Source organism: Micropterus dolomieu, linkage group LG05, assembly GCF_021292245.1.
Source record: "Micropterus dolomieu isolate WLL.071019.BEF.003 ecotype Adirondacks linkage group LG05, ASM2129224v1, whole genome shotgun sequence".
Lineage (NCBI taxonomy): Eukaryota > Metazoa > Chordata > Actinopteri > Centrarchiformes > Centrarchidae > Micropterus > Micropterus dolomieu.
The window spans coordinates 27586412-27607528 of NC_060154.1; the positions used below are offsets into that span (position 1 = coordinate 27586412).

Below are 21117 nucleotides of genomic sequence, written 5' to 3' on the forward strand. Positions count from 1 at the left end.
TCGATTGGGGGACAAAAGCTCATTATACAAATAGTAGTGCATTTTCTGTAAAACATGGAAACATATTGTGTGACTTATTTTCATTTAAGATACTGCATTAGAGGTGATGAGCTACTTTTAACAGCAGATTTAACACAAGTTCAGATAGATCTAGCTACCTGTGGCATTAATGATTAACATTAAGAGCATACAAAGCTGCTCATCACTATACCAGTCTTTGCTGCTCCAGAAGGTTGTTGGCCTCCTCTCTTTCTTTGCGATACTGGTCCTCCAACTCCTGCAGCCTGAGGACATAAACATAAATGAACAAAACAGGTTGGACAGTTCTGGAGCAGCATGCCATTCACTGTGCACTGTGCTGCAGATTTGTATAATGTAGTAGCCTTTAAAACTTCAATTACCAGTAGTTCCTAGCTTCCTTATCTGTTGTTCCTAACTACAATATGGTGGTGAGGACCCATCCTCTACCTTCACTGTCTTTCTTGAAAAAGTAAAGTTGAAAGGCTCACTATTTTCCCAAAGTACCTCTGTTCCATTTCCTGTTTCATGTCAATGCCCTGTTTGTCCAGCAGCTCCCTCTGGGCGAAAGCCCAGTCCACGGGCTCAGCAGGGGTTTCAGCACATGGGGTCCTCTCCCTCTCAGCCCTGGCCTGCACTGGGTGGTTGAACCGAAACACATGGCTCTTCCCCAGGATGATGCGATTTCCTTTATGAGAATAAGAAATCTAAATATGTTAATGTAAATGCATACATAGAGAATGACATAAATGTTACTACTAAAATGTAAAATGCATAAGGAAAGTTCAAATTCACAGAGCAAGTGAGCTAACTGACCTGATTTGAGGATAGTGGGCTCAGTCACTCTCTTTCCGTTGACATAAGTCTCAGCCTCTTCACAAGGCTCTAGGACAACCGCTGCTTAGGAACAGAGAAGGCAATGAGACACTTCTGTCTGTCAATATTTAAGTCTGATGTACACAACTACAAGCCTGTGAATCAAGACAAACATCACCCACTTTCTCCCATTGGACCTGTAGAACTGGTAAAGGTGCAGTGCTCATCCTTAATGAAATGGCCACTGAGGACTATATCCTGACGACTGCTGGCGTCTACACGACCTACCCTAAAAAATAAAAAGTGATGAGATGATGTCAGAGCAAAAAGTATTTAAAAACGTACTGATTAAATACTACATGTCAAGAGAACATGAGCCGGTTTATATACCAGTATATTTGATCAGAAAATGTTTTACAATATCTAACCTGGTGATCCCATCTTTAATGTAGTACAGCAGGCACTCAGACATCAAGGGATCCTCGTTGAGGTTCACCAGATGAGGTGTCTGACACAGAACAAGAAATAATTTACTAACTTAAGAAATTAGTAAAATTGTAAACAAATAATGAATTATCCATATGTTATTTACAATATAACATATGCATCCAGTGCACATCAGAGAGCTGAAAATAAATATCTCCCAGTAACAAACATCAAACAATCAGCAATAGTTGAAACCATGCAGTCAAATTAACTCCCTACAGTTTTACAGCATGAGTGTTTAATGTAGTCCCAGTCAGATGTTTTGGGGCTGCAGGCAAACAGCCATAAATCACCGAAATGGGGGCACTACCATTATCATTCCCCCCATGTTTACACCCATCACTACATTCAGGGAGTGTTTGAAGTGAGTAATGAAGTAGATTGAAGATAACACTTAATGAAAAAGAAAAACCCTCGACTGATCTGCCTTGGCAAAGGCTGTTGTTGAAGTGACACTCAGAGCACTCAGAGAAAAAGACAGCTTTAAACACTTCACAGCTACAAACCTCATTGGGGGAAAACAGCCCAACTGTGTCGATAAACACAGGCTCGGGCTTTCTAGGGTTATTGGAGGGCTTTGGGGTAAATAAACAAGCATTTTAGTGAATAATTGATATGGTAAGTATTAGATCACAGATGATTTTTTGAGATGATATTTTCTTACCTTCTTAGGAGAGAACACACCAACTGTCCCACCATCTTCTCGCATTGCTACACCCATTTCTGCCAGCAAGGCCTCTCTGTGGATGAATGTCAGACTCAGTATACCAAGAGGCTGCATGATTTGTCCTTATGTCAAGATGCCTCAGTCATCAATGTAGTTTATATGAAATAGGTTTTTTTGCTGCACAAATTTAAAATGGTTCCTTTTTCTTTATAAGTCAGTACAGCAAAACAACCCCACTGTTTCCTATTTGTTGTTGCTGTAAGCCTGTTGTCTCTTTGTGTTTGTGTTTTCTCAAAATTTATTTGTTTGTTTTTTAAGCAAAAAAATGAATCTCAAGAAGGATTTTACTAATGAAATTAAATAAAGTAAAATAATTCTCACCTTTCCATTCTAATAGCTTCTGTTCTGCGAAGTTTCTCTTCCCAAGTCTCATTGAGTTCAGCAATGATTTTCTCTGTTTCCTGACATTTGAAAAGACATATTTATTTATTTCAAGAACAAGTCTGGTGAGGTGCTCTATATTTTTATTTTTGTTAACAAATCCCATGAAAAGCCCAAAACCAACAATGAACTGATCTCATGAAAAAGTATTGTCTGTGTAGTCAAAGCTGGATATATCTTATTCCTATGTGCCATAGAGCTCCATTTGGCCAAAAACTATTAAAACACACACTAAACCTGCTGCCATACATATTTACTAGAGCACCAAATTCATAACTGAAAATGGCCCTCAACAAATGCACCATTTAATCCTGTTTGAATAACGTTTGTTAGAAACTGCAGTGAGCCACTGTTTTAGGAAATAGTTTAAAAAGGAAACTTTAGGGAGTTTAAGGCAGCAACCATGAATCACAACACCCCCAGAGTGAGTCCAGCCTGGGGCCTTTATTGCCTATTATTCCCCATCTCTCTCCCCTCACTTCTGTCATCCTTCTACTATTGATTTTCTAATACAGGCATAAAATGCCCCCAAAATATATAGAGATTTATGGCATCAGTAGGAAAAATTCATCCAGTCTGGGGAAGTCAGATAGTATTGAGAAACAGACTTTTGGTTTTGGTCTAAGAAAGAATATTTCCTGCCTTACATTTTACTTACTGAGAGGGTTATGAGTTAAAATACTAGTGATACTGAAGATTTATCTGCATATGATCTGACAATACGCAGATGATGGAACTGTAACTGTAGAGTATGCTCTCCAATATTCACCTTCAGTCTCTCGATGGCCTCTTCGCTGCCTGGGCTGAACATGATGCGGTCATGCAGGCTGGCAATGGATCCTGCGCGGCTGGACAAGGCTGAGAGAGACGGAGAGGGACTCATCCCTGTCATGGCATTGGTCACTGTGGAGAGATCATCCTTTTGATTCACAGCTTGGCCTTTATTGTTATTGTTCGTGTAATCGGATAGGTCTGTCAGGGTGGGAGGGGGCACGGCATATGTACAGGAAGTGGGGTTGGGGTAATCGATATAAGGAATAAAGAAATGAAGGAATGTAAACAGATAAGGAAGAGAAGAGAAGAGAGAATAGAAAAGAAGATATGTGGGCTGAAACAACTCACAAAACGTCACAAAGAGAAATTTGAATTGCAATTATACAAGCGAGGGCAGCACCGGGGGAAAGCCACGCACAGAGAGGACCAACCAACCAAGATGCAATAGGGAGGCCATCCAGCCATAACCAAAGAAAATGCAGCTGTTATACAAAAACCTCAAGCAGAGCATCATATGCAGGAACATTCAAAAACAAGAAAACAAAGATGCCATCTAAATACTGTTCATCTGCCATTTCAAAAAATCTTGTATGAGACAGGGATTCTATTGCTCACTCCCAATCAAGCATCTTTCACCACAAAAATAAAATTAGTCATCATGTATTGAAAATAAAGCTCATAAGTTAGGCCGCCCTTTCTGCAGACATAATGACTCATTTGTAATAGGGTCTAATTTCCTGCGGAGAACATTGGAAAGCCAGAACTCTCAATTAAGATGCAATTGCATTTAAGTGTGCTTCTCTAAAATTAGTAATGTCAAACAAATTGCTGAAAGTAAAAATCCATTTCTCTGGCAGAGAAATAGAAATAGAGTGGTATGTTTGTTTGGACAGCCTTGAAACCTAAGTCCTCATTGGACCTTTCTGAATCCCAATTTTTATAATTTCTATTTATCAAAATAGTCTACCAACAACCCTGATTGTGTTCCCTTTTTTATGTTCAATGTTTTATCTTGGCACTGTTGTGGCACCACGAAGGCCTATAATAGATTCTACAAAATAAAGAACATCAACCCTGCAGCTGCTGCTATGGCAACACAGAGCTATGAATTGGGAAAGTGTATCACACCCATCCATCTGGACAGGCTGTTGTCCGCCAAGACGGATCACATAATCTCGCCTTTGCAGTGCAGTTAATGAAGTCCTGAAATATTCAAAGACAGTAAAGATTTATCGCAAAAAATGAGATGACTACCTCAGAGATCCAGTATTATGGAAGTGATTATACTCTGTGCCTCTAATGCCGGCATCATCATCTTATGTTTTCTGTTATGGTTGCCAACAGAAGGCGATAAAGTGAGACAGACCCTGCCAGGGGGATGGGAAGCTACAGTTTTTACATCAGGGAAATTAAAGATTGGGATGAAATATATCGCATTATTGTACACAATCTTCCATATTTATTGCTTTGCTGATTCATGCACAGTTTAGCCCTGCCCCACCGATGCCACAGCTATAAAGCCATACACAGATCTCTACAGCACCATGACATGGCACATTTAGATTAGAGCCAAAATGACAAAGCATGAAAATCACCCCCAGACCTGGACTACATGCTGTTAATATTGCATTAACATATAGCTACATTCATTTCAATGCAGCTCTCCTAAATGAAACATTTAAAACTAAATTCTTTACAATATTGTGGTGCTGCAGAGAACACAGAAAGCTATTGTTTACTGTCACAGCAAGCACGGGTGATGCTAAGCTGCCACAAGAGCAAAAGCAAGAGCCAGAAAACACACATTTCAAACCCTCTATATCAGCACCAGATGTTCGATATGCTGGGAGAAGAGAAGATAAAGAGTGACAAAGAGAGAGAGAGAAAAAGAGACAGCGTAACACCTTTAGATAAAAATGTTCATGGATTTAAACATGCACTTCTTATTTGCAGAACACCTGAGCAGACTACTCAACACAAATTAACATCAGTTTAGCTCCACTGCTCTATTTGCATTTTCATTTCTGTGTGAAGATGCGTTCATATGTGAACACATTTTCATCTTGTTTACAAGGAGACCAGGATTCACACCTCTTTCATTCAATGAAGAACATGAAATTCGCATATTGTTGTTGACCTGTGCTACTTGAATAAAAACAAGAAGACTAGGGCCCTATTCACACTACTCCGTTTTAGTTTACAAACAGAGAATTAAAACAAATACGATCTCTGTACACACCAGCGTTTTAGCTGCGTTTTAGAGTTGATCTCAGTCTACATTAAAAGAGTAAAAACGCACATCTAGTGGCCATTCGGGTACACTGGGCATACGCATGCCGGTGTAAACATGAAGCAGATAGTCTCTTCCGTAGTTGCAGAAGATTTGGCGAAAGAATAAAGAAATGCAGACGAAGCATCAGACCAGATTTTTTTTGCATGCACCACTAATGAGCTGGGCTAGGCTACTGAATGTAACACGGGAGTGTGGTGGCGGAAAACAGACTGGGAGTCATCGCAAAGGAAACGGCGACATGCACAGTACAAGTGTAGGCAGATAAGTGTTATTTGCACGGTACAGAATATTTTAATAAAAAGACCAACTCAAAAACTCTGTCAGTAGCATCGTTCTTCTGCTTTACATGACTTATGAGACCCAATCAGAGAACCTCTGTTTTTGCCCGACTTCACTAAAATGCCCTCCGGAGCTTTGAAACGCAAAACGGGGAGGCAGCGTTTCCAAACTTCTCCATTTTAGGTCTTCGTTTTCGCCGTGTTAGTCTGGATGGGAGGTGCAAATGTAGCAAAAGGTCTCCGTTTTAATTTGAAAACGCAGTGTTGTGGATGGGGCTCCATTTGACGTCCTACATTTCCCATAATGGAACTCAATGGCATCAGACTGTTATGTGCTAATGTTAGCTAGCTTGACATGCTAGCTCCAAAAGCTAATACTTGAGAGCCTGCCAACACTATTTCCAGTCCTGCCTGCTTGTTTTTTTGCACAACATGGGAGTAATCTGTACGTCTGGACCCACTGCAGTCTAAAGAGAACCAGTATCTGTTTATCTCCATTTACAGCTTCCTATTGATTTTTCTGCACTGGCTAATTTGCTTTGTGTTCTATCTGAACACACATCAACACACACAATGTTTGTGAGCACGGAGAATAAAATGTAGTGCTTGTGAGGGGAGCTGTGTGGGCTGAGGTGAGACTGAGCGTATCATTGAGAATAGTGTGCACACAGGATCTGAGACCATTACAAACACTTGAAATTAAATCTATAGAGAGCAATGGTCTCACAAATCCAATAAATGATCCCTTACTCTCAATGATGTCACCCAGGCCCTGGGCATAGAGGAGATCTTTCAGACGAGACACCTCCTCCTTCAGCTCGCGAACCAGTCGGTTGTTGGGGTCCTCGTTGATCACAGCGTTACAGCGAATCTGTTTGGCGCGGTCTGCATACCTGCGGGTGCAAGGGAGGGATCATTGGGCATGCTGACACAGTTGAGGGAGGAGACAAAAAGGCACACACATTCACCATCCCCCTGACATTACACATCCACAGGATTCTGCAGCCTCGCATTGTAACTCAAGAAGGGCGTTTGAAGTGTAAAACTGATGCAAGCCGCGTAGGAAAACGTGTATCACACAACACTTAAGTCTCACTGCCATCAGTTTCCTTCAAAGCCACATTCAGCAGCGGTGTGGGATGAAAAAGATGCAGTTTGTCTGCTCTGTACCTGAGTGTGCTGAGGGTCTCATCGTAGTTGATGTCAGCTGGACTCAGGGCAGCTACCATCGCAGTACGAGAATTCCCCCCTGACACAATTAAGACAACACTTTGGTCTCAGTTTGTACAGAACTAGTTGACCACTGACTTTTAACAAAGAAATAAATACTGTGTTCATACCCAAATTTTCTCTCAGTAACCAGGTGAGAACCGAATCTCTGTAGGGGATGTGGCTTTCCACTTTCTTCTTCTTTTTATTCTGTGTATTACATTAAATCTAAAAATTAAAATCAATGCATGTGATGGCATTTAGGTAAAGGTGAATTAAAAAAATTATAAATTACCTTATTCGACCCAGAGTCCTAAAATGAAGTAGACAGTAAAATGAACATGTTTATCCTGCAGAACAGCTTTATCTCACAATGTGCCATATGAAGATGTAATACATACCACTTCTGCCAAAGCAGAGATGACTTTCCCCAGTGTAGTTAGAGATTTGTTGATATTTGCTCCTTCCTGCGATACAACAAGAAGCAGAGAATGATATTCACATTGAAATGAACTTCTTTAATATGCAAATATATATATATATATATATATATATCTCTCTTATCATCATTGTTTCCCTTATAGGGTAATAAAATGTATTTTGTGTTTGAATATTCACAGTGCAGTTGAGAGAAACATTTCACCTTAAGCCTGGTCCCTTTGGCTCCAGTAGAATCAGCCCTCTCACTTCCCGCCAAATCCACCAAACTTATTTTGCTGACCTGCAACAGAACATCCACTAAATAAACTGCAAGACATTATCTGACAACTAAAAAAGCTAAAGCTAATCATCTTTATTTCAGAGACAGGTTTCATTAAAAAATATTACCTTTTCATTACAGCATGACCTTCAAGCAATCATTGATTTCCAATTTACGACAAGATTTAAATCTGTGTCATCAATCAGCTCATCGACAAGCACAGGCAACAGATCAATGCTAAACAAGTTCACTCAGGGAGTGATAAAACTACCTTTTCAGAGGTGTTATCAGTCTCAGCATCATGGCGTTTCTGAGTGAATATAATGTTAAAGACAGCATGCGAGCGACTGCTTGTCTCATTCATGTTGGTGGCAGCCACAGTCCTGTAGAAACAGTGAACACATTATTAAGGAAAATGTGTCTCTTAAGATGACGGAGCAAATTGCAAATCCTACTATTTATGTTGCAGGCGTGACAAACAATCAAAAAACAGAGTTCAAAGGCCAAATGGGTACAATATAAATAATCAACCCATAAACCCATAATAAGAACTTCTGTCTCTGATTGTGAGTGTCGGCACAGCTATAGTGTGTGATCCTTCTGGTATGTACTGTACATTTTACTAAACCCTCTATGGCAACAGTGCCTGAATGATTGAACAGCTTCTCACCTGGCCTTGTTGCCAGAGTCCATCAGGTCCTGGATGTCATTGTAGGAGGTGACAGCCAGCTTAGACAGGTCCTCCACATAAGGCCCCATCAGAGGATGTTCTCGAACACGCAGGTTCCCTTTATTTTTGGGGTTCAGTAAGTCCCGAACACGTTCACAGTAGATTTCCATGTAGCTTACCTGTTCAGATTTATAATATTAGCTTGAGGTTCAGGTGTACAGCACAGACAGTGAACCTGTATTTGTCTTAATTGCATTAGCAGTATTAGTTTTTGTGTCTACCTGTCCAGGGACTAGAGATGGAAATGAGCAAGTAGCTAAATCTGGGACAATACTTCTCTTCACTTTGTGTGAGATTAATGTTTTTGTACTTGGGCCCTGACAAATAAATGGAATAAACTAAACAAAATCATAAACTAAAAGGGAGAAGCTGATGACAGAGGGCATTGATGCTTACCTCCACAGAATAAGACATGCTGTTGTCTGTATTGTCATTGATCTTAGTGAAAAGGTCTTCACACAGCTGGAAGGAGAAAAATAAAAACATGATTTCTACAATTGTAAAATCTGAGAAATCAGCTATCCTCTCATTTATTATCAGCACTGGTCAAATCATCATAAGTCGGTACCAGGGGAATGATTCCTTGTTGGTCCTTGACATCCTGTTTCCCCATCATGGTGTAGGACTTGCCAGCGCCTGTCTGACCATAAGCAAAGATGCAGACGTTGTAGCCCTCAAAGGCGTGCAGCAACATTTCCTCTCCGATGTCTTTGTATACTTGCATCTGAGAAGCATAATTGACATCCTCGGGCTGTGGACAAAGATCAATAACCACCGTATAAATCTTACACTTTATCATATAATGTAAAAGTGTAAGTGTGCGCGAGTGTGTGTCTTTGTTGGGGTGTCTGTACAACATTTGCGCTGTGGGGGTGCAGAAAGAGTTACCGAGGTGTGGGACCAGTAGGAGTAATCAAAGTTGAAGCTCTTGTTGTCTTTGGCCTGCTTGGGGTTGATGATGGCTGAAAGACAGGACAAGGAACACGGGTCAGAGGGAGGGTGAGAGCTGCCCACGGGAAACTCTATCTGAGCTGTGTCGGTGTCATGTTGTGCTAATAGAGCTGGGAAGGCCTTAGTCGCCACCTCCTCTTTATGTACCAATATCACCTTTAGTGATTTGCGCCTTTGCACTAAAGCAAAACATGATGACACTGCTGATGTATTGCAACAAAACACTTTTTTGGAGGACCAACAGAGTGCTGAGACAATCTTTTTTTCATGAAATTAAATACATATATCCTGTTATATCAGTTGCCATCAAGCAGGAAGCTTCTGGTCAGAAACCTGAGGCAAACGCGCAAGTCCATTAAACCTGCATTCTATCGAACGGCAAGCAGGGGGCGACACTTCTGGTTGGAAAAAGAAGTCCGGTTCCATTACAAATAATGGTAAAATGACCCTACTTCTCAGCTGATTTATTACCTCAGTGAACACTTTCCTAATGAGTTTATGGTCTCAGTCGCTAGCTTCAGGTCTTCTTCAATACAACAATATGTTCATTTAGTAAATTCTGTTCCCATTTAGAGGAAAATAGACCAGAAAGCAGAGTATGCTTCAGGACAGGGATATCTATGATTGACAAGTCGTTACCATGGCAACCTGTCAATCAGGCTAGAGTAACTCATACCCACGGCACTGTGTAAATTTAACCAGCGCTGTTGAAAAAGCTTATTAGGAGCTGGCTGTTCACTTTCTCTTGTGAGTACATTTAGTTTTAAGACTGTTGTTCGCTAGACAAAATGACAGCTAAGGTGAAATACAGATGCAGCTAGTTAAGCAAGCTAACTAGCTCCACAAACGGCCGTTAGCTCCACCGTCACAAAAATCAACATGGCGCCGCCCTATTGGACAAACTCGAGGCTTCAAAACATGGTTTAAAAATTGCAAAATGCCATTTTAAAGAAACTGAATCTAAAAGATTGTATAAACAATATAAGCAGTATACATTTGCAGGCTTTGATGAAATAATAGAGGGACTTACTGCTGACCACTGATACACAAGTGAAGTGTTTAGCTTTAATTTCAAGTTTCAAGGTGACACATAATGAATCACTCCGTAAACATCCAAACTTGTGTACACATCTGAGAGAATAGGAATATCAAAAGCAAGAAAATCTTCAGTCTGGCTCCACTGGTGCTATAGCATCATTACACACCAAAAAAAACAAAATTTCTTGATAAAAAGAAGACACATTTTCACTATTCTCCTGTTTTCAAATGTAGGTTTTGGCCTGATGATGGTGCCAGTCAAACGACCATGTTGTTGTGTACCGGGTTTCTCTATCTACCAGTGGCCATTTTAGGACAGCTCAGACTCAGCTTGTCAGGCTCAGCTCAGCTTTCAACAGTCTCAGCGTGAAACAACCATCATCCCTGAGCTGTACTTCATCAGGCTCAGTAGTGCGATGTTATCCTTCAGAAAAATTCCACCTCAGTGAATGTTTTTCTACTTTTTCTACTCAAACAGAAAACTATGTTTTGCCCATTACACATTTTTTAGATATAGCAAAATTTACAAAATATATATATAATCTCACACCAACGTGGCTCGTCCCCAAGTCCCCTCCCTGTCCCACTCACATACACACTAAAAGAGGATCTGACTCAAAAGGAAATTAAAATTTATATCAAAAAAGAGAGTTCCAGTAGCAGGACCACACCTCAATCATGCCACATCCAGCTTTCCTGTAAACACCCAATCCTCTCCTCCACTTTTGCTCTCATATTCTGCGCCCCTTCTGTCTCTTTTGTCTTCCTCTCCTTCCTCCTCTCTGTAGGGTCCTGAGGGGGTCCATCATGCCTGGGTGCTACAGCGGATTCCCCACCCAAGCTTTTCCACAACACAGCAGCAGACCAAAGTCTCGCACACAATCATTTTCGTTTATAATCATTTAAACATATATTAAAATAACGAGAGGCAATGTAAACCATTCTGACTTAGTCAGACTACTAATGGTGTTTCATTTCTGATTTGTCTTTTTTTAAATCTGATGTGTTGGTGTGGTCTCCCTAGATGACTTCCACACCCACTGTAGCCTTCTAATGGATATATGATGGTCAGTGTTTTTTATGATTCACAGAGAATTGCAGTCTAAACAATACCATTTTGGTCTGGTAGATTTACATCCCAGGATCACCACTGATGTCTCAAGCAAATGTTCATAGTATATTTATGATTGATAAAATATTTTCCTACGGATCTCCGACCTAACTTGATATTAGATAAGTCTGCTTCATGACCCTTTTAGAGCAAAACTGAGGTACTCCCTCCCTCCCTTTATGATGATGACAATTGACCACATGAAAGAATAATATTCCCAAACAATCAAGTTGAACCAACTACAATGGGGGTTTTGTAGAAAACTCCTTTCAGAAACAATTAAAGCCTGTATGATGGGATGCTACTGTCCGTTCATTCGCATGATTTAGAGAAACATTTTACAGTTACAATTTACATTGTGTAGTTAAACATAAACGCAAAGTACTATTGTTTTCTCTTAAGGCATCTATTATACTCAAGTTTTCCAATCAAGAGTTTTTATGTGAATATGCCAAAACCTAGTAGCGTGCCCACCCAAGAAAAATAGTGGTGTGGTAATACCAGCTATAAAAATGCTTCCTCCCTGCTCCCAGAGGTACAGACACCATTTTCTCTGCTAATGCAGATGTGGTCGATAATAGAGAAAAAGGCCCAGGGCTAAGTACACTTTCAAGTAAGTGTACACACTACTATTTCCTCTCTACACTGGTACTGTACTCCCAGCTATGAAATATAGGCCAGTGGCTGGGTTTCGGGTTTCAGGCCCATTCCTCACCATGACAGAAAGACGAGGCTTCATTTACCGGGCATGATTTGTCCGGATACTCTGGAAGATGGCCAACTATGAGCATGCTGTAGATGCACTACAGACTCACACAGTCCTCTCTTTCATATTTATCCAATATTATTGTCATTAACTACATGATGTTTACTGCTAAGCACAGCTACAGAATCAATTTCACTAATCAGCTGGAAATGCTTTCCACAGTGCTAATTTCTCCCACTGTGCACTGTTTGTCTTCTGCAACAAATGGTCATACAATAATATGTTGTAACATCAGACATCACTCTGAACGTTGGTGTTCTTGGCCATTACAAAGCCAGTCTGATCACATATTCAGTAAGTAAGCTGTGGCTGTGCATTTCTTTACAGTAAAAACAATATAAGATAAGATAAGATTTATTTATCTGGTGTTGCAGCAGCACAAAGACAGAAATAAGTAGACTTGATGGCTTTGCACATGTCCTAACTAACCACTTTTTAAAGAAAATGCAGTTTCAGTGATCAGGTGGTGCAGTAACAGTGAAAAAGTGTAATGGTGGGTCACTGCAATTTGTTTACAATATCTTGTAAAAAAAAACAACCCATTATGTTTGTTTTAATACTGCATTTCTGATATGCAGCATTAACAAACATCCCTTCCATCACTGAAGAAAAAAGCCCTCTTTGAAAAGCCTCTATAGGTGTACACACATATATATGTATATATTAGATATATATTAGATATATTAGATACACATTATATAATGTGTATCTAATACAGCCTGACAATTAATAAAGGTCCCACAAGGTCTCAAGCTGCCACGAGGTAAAAACAAGAAAGAAACTCAGTGGTCTTCTTGGTAAATAACACTGCCCTGGTTTTATAAAATCAGGACTCTATAACAGAGGAGACCGATCAAATAAACCAAATCTGAAAGGAGACGTGGACAACTTTACCGAACCACTAAAATGAAAAATACATCAAGATCTGTCTATTACCAAAAAGCAGAGCCCCTGCAGTACGACATCCTCTCGTTGCTTAGTCATCTCTGGTTTGTGGTATGATTCATACAAGATGCCCCCCCCCCCTCCCCCCCTCACCACCATAATCCAGCGCTGGAAAGAAAAGCTCTCAGATAAAGTAATTACTTTAGAGTAGCAGTGATTGGCAGCATATATGAGGGTTAGACATGAGGCAGATCTGCCCATTCATATTAAAATCAGCAGCTTACGTGACGTCACAGTGGTCACAGCTCTCCACCTGAGGCCAGTTTTAGCAGCATTTTAAGCACACAGCATGTCTACTCATCATAGCCCCCTTTACTACCTGTCTTATCTTTTTATAATGGAAATGCTTTTTAATTACGGGGTGCTGAGTTTATAGATGACGGCAGTTCTCTAAGTCACGTCATGGAGGGCAAACATGATTAGACTGAATACATCAGCAGCTTAATTTTCTTCTGGCCGTGTGCTCGCAAACCTCGTCACCACAGGTGGTCAGGAGCGTATGCACGCATCCACCATATCTACGCTTTAATCAACATAATGTTTGCACATACTGACTTCTTCTAGTAAGATACGTAAGTGTACAGTACACCACTGATATTCCCACTTACATTTACAGCAATCAAATTACATCTTTGGAAGAGAGAAAAATAAGCAGGAATCATTCATATACTGTATGTTGTATGTAGTTTTAATTAATTAGCTAACTTCCCAAACTTCTTGAAAACAATTTTTATTTTCATTATTGAATAATTTATTTTCTTGACTGATTAACTGTTTAGTTTATAAAATGTCAAAAAATAAAAGTTATCAAAATTTTAATGTCTTGTCTGAGTAATGGTCCAAAACCCCAAGATATGTTTTTTAATATCATAAATGATTTTTTTTTAAACACAGCAAGTATTCATATTTTAAAAACTGGTACCTGTGACCTATTTTTACTTAAATGTCAAATTAGTTTATATATTTCAAAATATTTGATCAAAATTGTTTTGATGGCATTTTTCTGTCAAACAACTAAGATAGATTGATCCAGTAATTATTTCAACTCTTCTTAACTGGTCCATGTCAACGAAGCTAACTCGAGTGTTAAGTGTAACATGTCTTCTATATGATAATGCGACAATTGTGCAACCTTTTCTCACACCAATCACTTTTCAGCTGAAACCATTTTACTTTCAAATACTGGGTACTATTTCACCACGGCCGAATAACTGTGTAGTTAACTTTGTAGTTACACCTTATATTACATTTGTAAGTACTTATTACAAAGGGATAGGTCCAGCTTTATTTTTAAGATCTACATGTTTCATTGACAACACTGTACAGTGTGATTTTATATCAGGCATCATATCAGTTATCGGTGATTTTAATTCCCCAAAATGTGTATTGGAATATGGAAATACATAAATACTGTATATTTTATGTATCCCGAATTGAAAAGAGGGTGCACTTTATTTTCAGCAGGTGTGATGATTAGTATTCTCACTGTTTTTTAGAATTATGCCACTGCAATTCATAATCATTGTTAGTGATGCCCACACCTCACATCATTTATCCTAATTATAGAGGTGATGATCAGCTCTAGTTTAATTTAGTTGTAACACATGATATTTTCAGCATCCTTTTACGACACACGCCGTGTTTGTCTTTGTCATAGCTGCTGGGTCTTCATAATTGTGACTGTGTAATGCTGGTCAGATTGTCACGGGTGACCTGCCCCAGTAAATAGGAAAGGAAATCTGGCTGCGTCAGCAGGTCTGGCAGAAGGGATGTGAACCCACTGACAGAGACGGGAGGAGAGCCACATAAATGCTATTTTCAGCAGCAGCAGCAGCACTTAGCTTGTTGTCTGCTGCTTTATGTTGGTCTATGTCCGGCCAGAATTAGCATTATAACGCAGTAAAGATTTTGCTAATGAGGTCCTTTAATTGTGCTAAAAATTAAAAAGGGCCGCATGAATCCACTCAATTGCCCCTAAAATAAATTTAATTCGTGTGAATTTGGACAGAGTTGACAGAAGTTTAGATAAGGACTTCATACTAATTGGTGCATGATATTCATGTTTTTTTGTATTAATTCGACAGCCCAGGATAACTTAGATCTAATTGTTATTTAGCAATTTCCAACTATTTGAAGTTGTTTACACAACAGCAGACAGATAACTTGAATTCCAACATACTGTATGTCAAAGCAGCCACAGAAACTACAGTCAACAACAGGAACTAATGCATGAGAAATGCACCACTACTTTTGTGTCGAAGGGTGTGTCCACATTTAAACAGATAGAATGTCCAACAACAATATAAATCTGGGGGGCATATAAACATTTACCTTTATACAGTAGATATTACCAAGAGCGCTTCTAATGATTAAGTATATAAAAAGATATTTTGAATCAGTCCAGTAGTGAAATCTCTTAGTTCTAAGCAGTCTACGTTTTTTGCTTCAATATAAATCAAAATCTCTCCACCAAGTATATGCACCCATTAGCCTTCTAAAGAGAGACCTACTTTTTACTTCTGGTCTGTCCTTTGCATCTTAATTAAGTTCAGCGTGGGAGGGAAGATCTCTCAACCAACAAGATTACTGCCATTCTCCTGCTTTGTGGGAACTGGGCTATTGACCCACACATGAGTGTCAGAGAGCACAAAGCAGAGAGTGAGACACACATAAAAAACTCCTTCTTCTTCTTCGTCTTCCTTTCCTCAGCCCAGACTACAAAAAGACAATGGGGCATTTATACTCTGCCTCTGTACCCCCTCCAGACACTGCAACCAATGGGCTTTTTCATGACATCAGTCTGCTCACATCCTCCAGTCCACATCCAGAGCCATTGACTCAGTTTGGAAGAGATCTGCTCTGCTGAAAGACTTGCGGCCTCACTGAAAGCGGCTTTGTGTTGTGTGTGGGTCTGAGCAACAAGACGCTTTCTAGTACTGCCGACATAATGGTAAAAATCTGTTTAATTTCTGGATTTTGAAGATTATACAGAATCGTCACTTAGGCACCACTCAGTCAGTGTGTTTGTGTGTGTGTGTGTGTGTGTGTGTGTGTGTGTTGGAGGTGTGTGTGTGTGGGGGGGGGGTCAACTCCCTTTCGTGTGTCAAGCCTGATAAGCTGTGTCAATCAAATGTCCATTGCAATGTCTGTCTTTAACTACCATAGCCCTGAAATCTGAACTGCAATATACGAATTCACCAGCTTGTAGAAGTGATTTAAGTTGTGGGGAATCCAGCCCAAGAGCTCCCAGATTTAACTGGATGCAGGTCTAAAAAGATCTTTTGCACATTCTTCTGTTACTTATATTCAAGGTCACTCCAATATCTGATTTGACTATAATAATAAAAAAAGGTCTAAACACCCGAAGCAGCCAACTACATAAACTGTTGTTTTTTTTTTATCTCCCCATCACTTTATGCAAGAGTTATTTAGAATCTAGTGTCTGCAGTGCTTGGACAGCCTGGCTGATGTTGTACTCTCTTGAGTGAGCCACAGTACAGTTTTTTACTGCAAAAGCACTACTATGTTAGGTTCTATCACGAGGTCTACAAACAAACTACAATAGAATAGTGAATATTGCAGTGAATAAGAAAGAACTTTGCAAATTAGCAAAAAGTAAAGGACAAGCAACACAATTTACTGAAATTCAAGAGTTTTCTAGTCACATGTACTTGGATAACTATCTTAATTAGAAAGAACAAACGGGCTTTGTGGGATTAGAAATCCAATTCACAGATAAAATCAAACGGGACTTCTCCAAGGACATTTCAGTGGTGTCCACACTGTAAATGTATTCCCTGTGGACTACAGTGCCTCTTATCTACGTTTACACTGCTAAAAGAGACACTGCTGATGGCAAAATACTCATTGTCCAGAGACATAAGAAGGAGCTCTGCGCCAAAGCAATAACACCATTCTTACCATGGGTATCAACAAAATGTAGTCACCATCATGCTATGAAATCCTTAAGGGAGAGTTAAAAAAAATAATATGAGATTTTTTTGTATTTAGTCTACCAGGTTTACTACATCACAAAATGCAACAAATCAAATATGATGGTCCAAAAAAGCCACCTAGTGTGTTGTTCAGTCACCCATGACATGAGGAAGGAGGGGGGAGATGGCTAAATTAGGCCAAATGGTAAATATTTCAGGAAGCCTCATCCATTATTGACAAATGGCTTTACCTTGCTAAGCAGGCTACATATCGAGTATCTTTCCAGTCTCCTCTCGACCAGAGTCCTCACTCTGTGCACTGTACAACCCAAGGAATGTGGGGTGATGCTCCGAACTACATACGTACAACATAGGCCACAAAAACTAGTACAGAAAGGTTTGCAGGAAACTTTACTCTAGCTAGATCCAAGTACACAATAAGCGACACTCCCAAATTTTAACATGGGTTTTTCCATATAGACACAATCATTAATTTCATCCAAATACAGCCATCATTGTGCTTATTGCTTACATTTGCATTAGTGACATTTTTGAATGGGGAAGATTAACACTTTGAATAAAGAGCCATTTTAAATCTGGATTAATCTGGCCACATAAACAGGCATTGCCCTAAATAAATATCAGGTCAAATATGCAGGAGATTATGTCACCTAGAGCCTGATGTTCAAGAGATTTTTAGAGCAGGTGATTCATTTTGACAACCGCTCTACTGCTTGGTGTATTCAGTAACCGAAAAGATCGACCATGTAGTAATTAGACAGTCGTCAATCTTGCAGACAAGCTCAACAAGATGACATTTCCTCTATAGATACATTCCAATTATCTCCAACAGAATCTCAGTCACCCCTGGTACTATGCAAGGGAACCTGTTTTCAGTAATCCCCTCACACGGGGTGGTGAGGGGTCAAGGTCAGCAATAGTTCAGAAAAGCCTGAACCCGTGCCTTCTGGTTGAGGAAGGATCCCCCAGTTCATGCGTACATCTGGCTGGGTGTCTTCTGCCAACCACTTTCTGAATTTTTTTTTCTGCAATCTATATTTTATCTTAAATTTAAGACAATGAAAACACAAAAAATAACAAGTACACATGCGTAAATGTAAAGCTGTCTTTAGAATACTTACTGGTGGTGTTTCCAGACATCTGGATAATGCATTTGCTTTCTTTTCCCATCTCCCTTGAATTGAAGGGGCGGACACGCACCGCCACCTTCACAGAGGCCCCTGCCATGGTGCTTTCTTCCTAGCACCTTGGGGTGCCTTTGTTAGTGCCCAGGTGTAGGGACTGCAGGTCTGTAGAAGGAAGCACATAGTGAATCCTCATTAGTATGTAAGTATATATCACTTCATATGCAAACCGACTAATGACACATTTTTTGGCATTATGTTATGTTATGTTACAAAAGTGAGCTCTATAATTTTTACATGTGTGTAAAAAATTGTAAGAGCTGAATATTGCACCTTATGGTTGACATGATGAGCACAATAGAGCAGGGCAGGGCTGTGTGGCAATAACATGAAAAGACCATGCATGGTCAGCTACAGCCAAGGGAGTTGGATAATAAAGCTAGCAGTAACAAAAGAAGTGCAGCAGCAGCAGCAGCTAAATGTCAGGCTATTTCCCTGGATGACAATGGCCCTGTAACCAGCCACAAATCCAGGGTCTGGCTCCATTCAGTAGCTCAGTTTCGTGAAACTCGTAACTCATCATCATACTGTCTCCTAAAAGACTACATATGAAAATTAAATCCCTGTGTGATTTTAGTGAATGCTGGCATCGTGGGTGTATCAAGTGCAACCATGACTCATCATCTGTGGCGATCAAATTACAATCATTTAACATTTTCATCAATATGCTTCAACAGCGAGCAATGCGATGCAATTAATATTAGAAAACAATCATCATTTAGCATATAAATGAGAGAAAGTGTCATTTCTTTAACTTAATTTATGCCCAAGATTTGGGATGATGTTGGATTTTGTATCAATATTCAGAGTATGTTCCTTGGATTTGTGACTCAGATGTCTGTCCTCATAATTGAGCGTTGTAGATTTGCTGTGTCACCCTGCTTCCTGGTACATTCTCTATAGCTCACACCTGAACAGATTCACTTGTGAGACGCATGCGAGCAATGTTGTTTCAATGGGAAAACATTCTTTCGGCATTTAAGGTGCAATTGTACCATATACTGAGGACAAATTAGGATGAATAAATTAAATAGACTAAACAGTGTAGTAAGATTCAACATCAAATTCAATATTGTTTTGATATTTGAAAGGAAGCAGTGAAGACAAAATTCACATGTGTAAAGCATCTTATGTTCACCTGCTGCAAACAGATTATATTAAAGTAAGCAATACTTTTAGGACTGACAGTTTCAATCTGCTTTTTTTCCATCCAAGTATATAATAATCTTGTCATACAGATGCTCAGACCAATCAGCTGATGATGCAGCTCAGCTGGGCGGTGACCATTTTCCCGGTGACAAAGGCCAATATAATTTACCATGCTGCTGTGTATTTCAGCGTGACGACGGCCTGATACAATTTTGCCTTATCACTCAGAAAAGTGATTCAATCGGTAGCTTTTTAGTATGACAGCAAAGCCATGAACCAGGTCAACGCTGACAGGTTTTGTTAGGCTAAAACTGATAATTCATTGCTGTAATTACTGAAAAAATAGGCTACTTCTTGCGTCATTTTCTGAGCTTATCGCATCTTCAATCAACACATAGGCTGCGTCTGGTAGTTTACCTTTCGCCCAATGACAGGGCATTTCTTCCTGTCGTCCTGCTCACATAATTAAAATACATTTTTTCAAACAGCATAGCCTAAGCAATAACATAACATGACAGTGCATGTGCTGTGTTACAGCTTTAATGTCATTCGCTCTCTACAGCCGACTATATTGACAGTGACAGCCTCTTCAATGGCCGCACCCTATGCCCATCTCTTCCCAGGAGATTTAACACTAAGTAAATAAAGACTGTCTCGTTAAAACTGCAAAGCCAGCGGGACAATGAAGAAATAAAAAAGGTTTACCTACCTTCGCAGTGTCAATAACGTCTCGCGTTTGTGTTGCTCGCCTGCTTTATTATCCAGCTCCCTAGCTTCTCCCACCTCCGTTGGTCTCCTCCAGGTCTCGCACTGCCCCTGCTAATAGCCTCTCCTCTCCATGAAAACGGAAAGGGCAGTTACCGCCGAAGGCGTATTGTACCCACCAACCCACCCCCTCTGCCCTGCCTAGCCAGTGGGGACCCAAGAAGGAAGGACGGCCGGTTGTTTGAATGGTTTCCACACCTCAAAGCCGTCAAAATGGCTCTGTTGTCTCCCTGTCTTTGGTAAGGATGCTCGAGCTCCACTGAGCTGGTGACATCACCACCGAGGGAGGTAACAGCATCAATGCAGTGGTGGGAAGAGAGAGAGAGACGAGGGAGGGGAGGAAGACAGGGAGCAGGATTAGTATCCCCCTTGTAACACCTCACATAAAAACTGCTGCTGTTATTTAAAGTTAAAAACAGCAGATAGCGGGGATAGCCTACAATATTTTTCCTAAAGGTTTACAACAGCCAAGTTTACTCACAGTTTTGAATGTAGTGGACAATAGGAGCATGAACCCGTTATGAATAGGGTTTAGTAGGACATCAAGCTGAGAGGAGACAAACTGGCACAAAGCAGGTCTCCGCACCATGGAAACTGTCTGTTCAGTGAAGCGCGCAATGTGGCATCTGGGATCAGAGTCTGCCCACAGAACCAGTAGGACTATTATACTGTAGCAGAAACATTATCATGCTTCTTAAATTGCAAATGGGGTGTCCCCAACTTGCCTCTTTCTTAAGTGATGTGGCTTGTCCTTGCAGTTAGAAGTGTTTTCAGTCGGTTGTGCCTACACCCTCTGTCTACTGCTACCTAAAGTTATATGGTAAACATGCTATAGGCCTA

The 21117-nt window shown here is 40.1% G+C and overlaps 1 protein-coding gene across 14 annotated transcripts in view; it reads right to left on the reverse strand.

Annotated features, from left to right (window-relative positions):
• Window positions 1-20338, reverse strand: part of kif1aa (kinesin family member 1Aa) — a 42239-nt gene extending 21901 nt beyond the window's left edge. For all 14 annotated transcript variants that reach the window (XM_046049494.1, XM_046049493.1, XM_046049492.1 and 11 more), the window contains exons 1-21: window positions 20222-20338; window positions 18301-18468; window positions 9301-9374; window positions 8981-9163; window positions 8809-8874; window positions 8353-8531; window positions 7954-8065; window positions 7626-7703; window positions 7384-7449; window positions 7278-7295; window positions 7114-7192; window positions 6944-7022; window positions 6524-6666; window positions 3198-3331; window positions 2369-2448; window positions 1985-2060; window positions 1263-1342; window positions 1017-1123; window positions 835-915; window positions 526-706; window positions 212-284 (exon numbers count right to left, since the gene is read on the reverse strand). In XM_046049494.1, coding sequence (XP_045905450.1) covers window positions 212-284; window positions 526-706; window positions 835-915; window positions 1017-1123; window positions 1263-1342; window positions 1985-2060; window positions 2369-2448; window positions 3198-3331; window positions 6524-6666; window positions 6944-7022; window positions 7114-7192; window positions 7278-7295; window positions 7384-7449; window positions 7626-7703; window positions 7954-8065; window positions 8353-8531; window positions 8809-8874; window positions 8981-9163; window positions 9301-9374; window positions 18301-18406 — 1995 coding nt within the window. In that variant the 5' untranslated portion in view covers window positions 18407-18468; window positions 20222-20338. The remainder of the gene's footprint in view (window positions 1-211; window positions 285-525; window positions 707-834; window positions 916-1016; window positions 1124-1262; window positions 1343-1984; window positions 2061-2368; window positions 2449-3197; window positions 3332-6523; window positions 6667-6943; window positions 7023-7113; window positions 7193-7277; window positions 7296-7383; window positions 7450-7625; window positions 7704-7953; window positions 8066-8352; window positions 8532-8808; window positions 8875-8980; window positions 9164-9300; window positions 9375-18300; window positions 18469-20221) is intronic.
• Window positions 20339-21117: the final 779 nt, after the last annotated feature.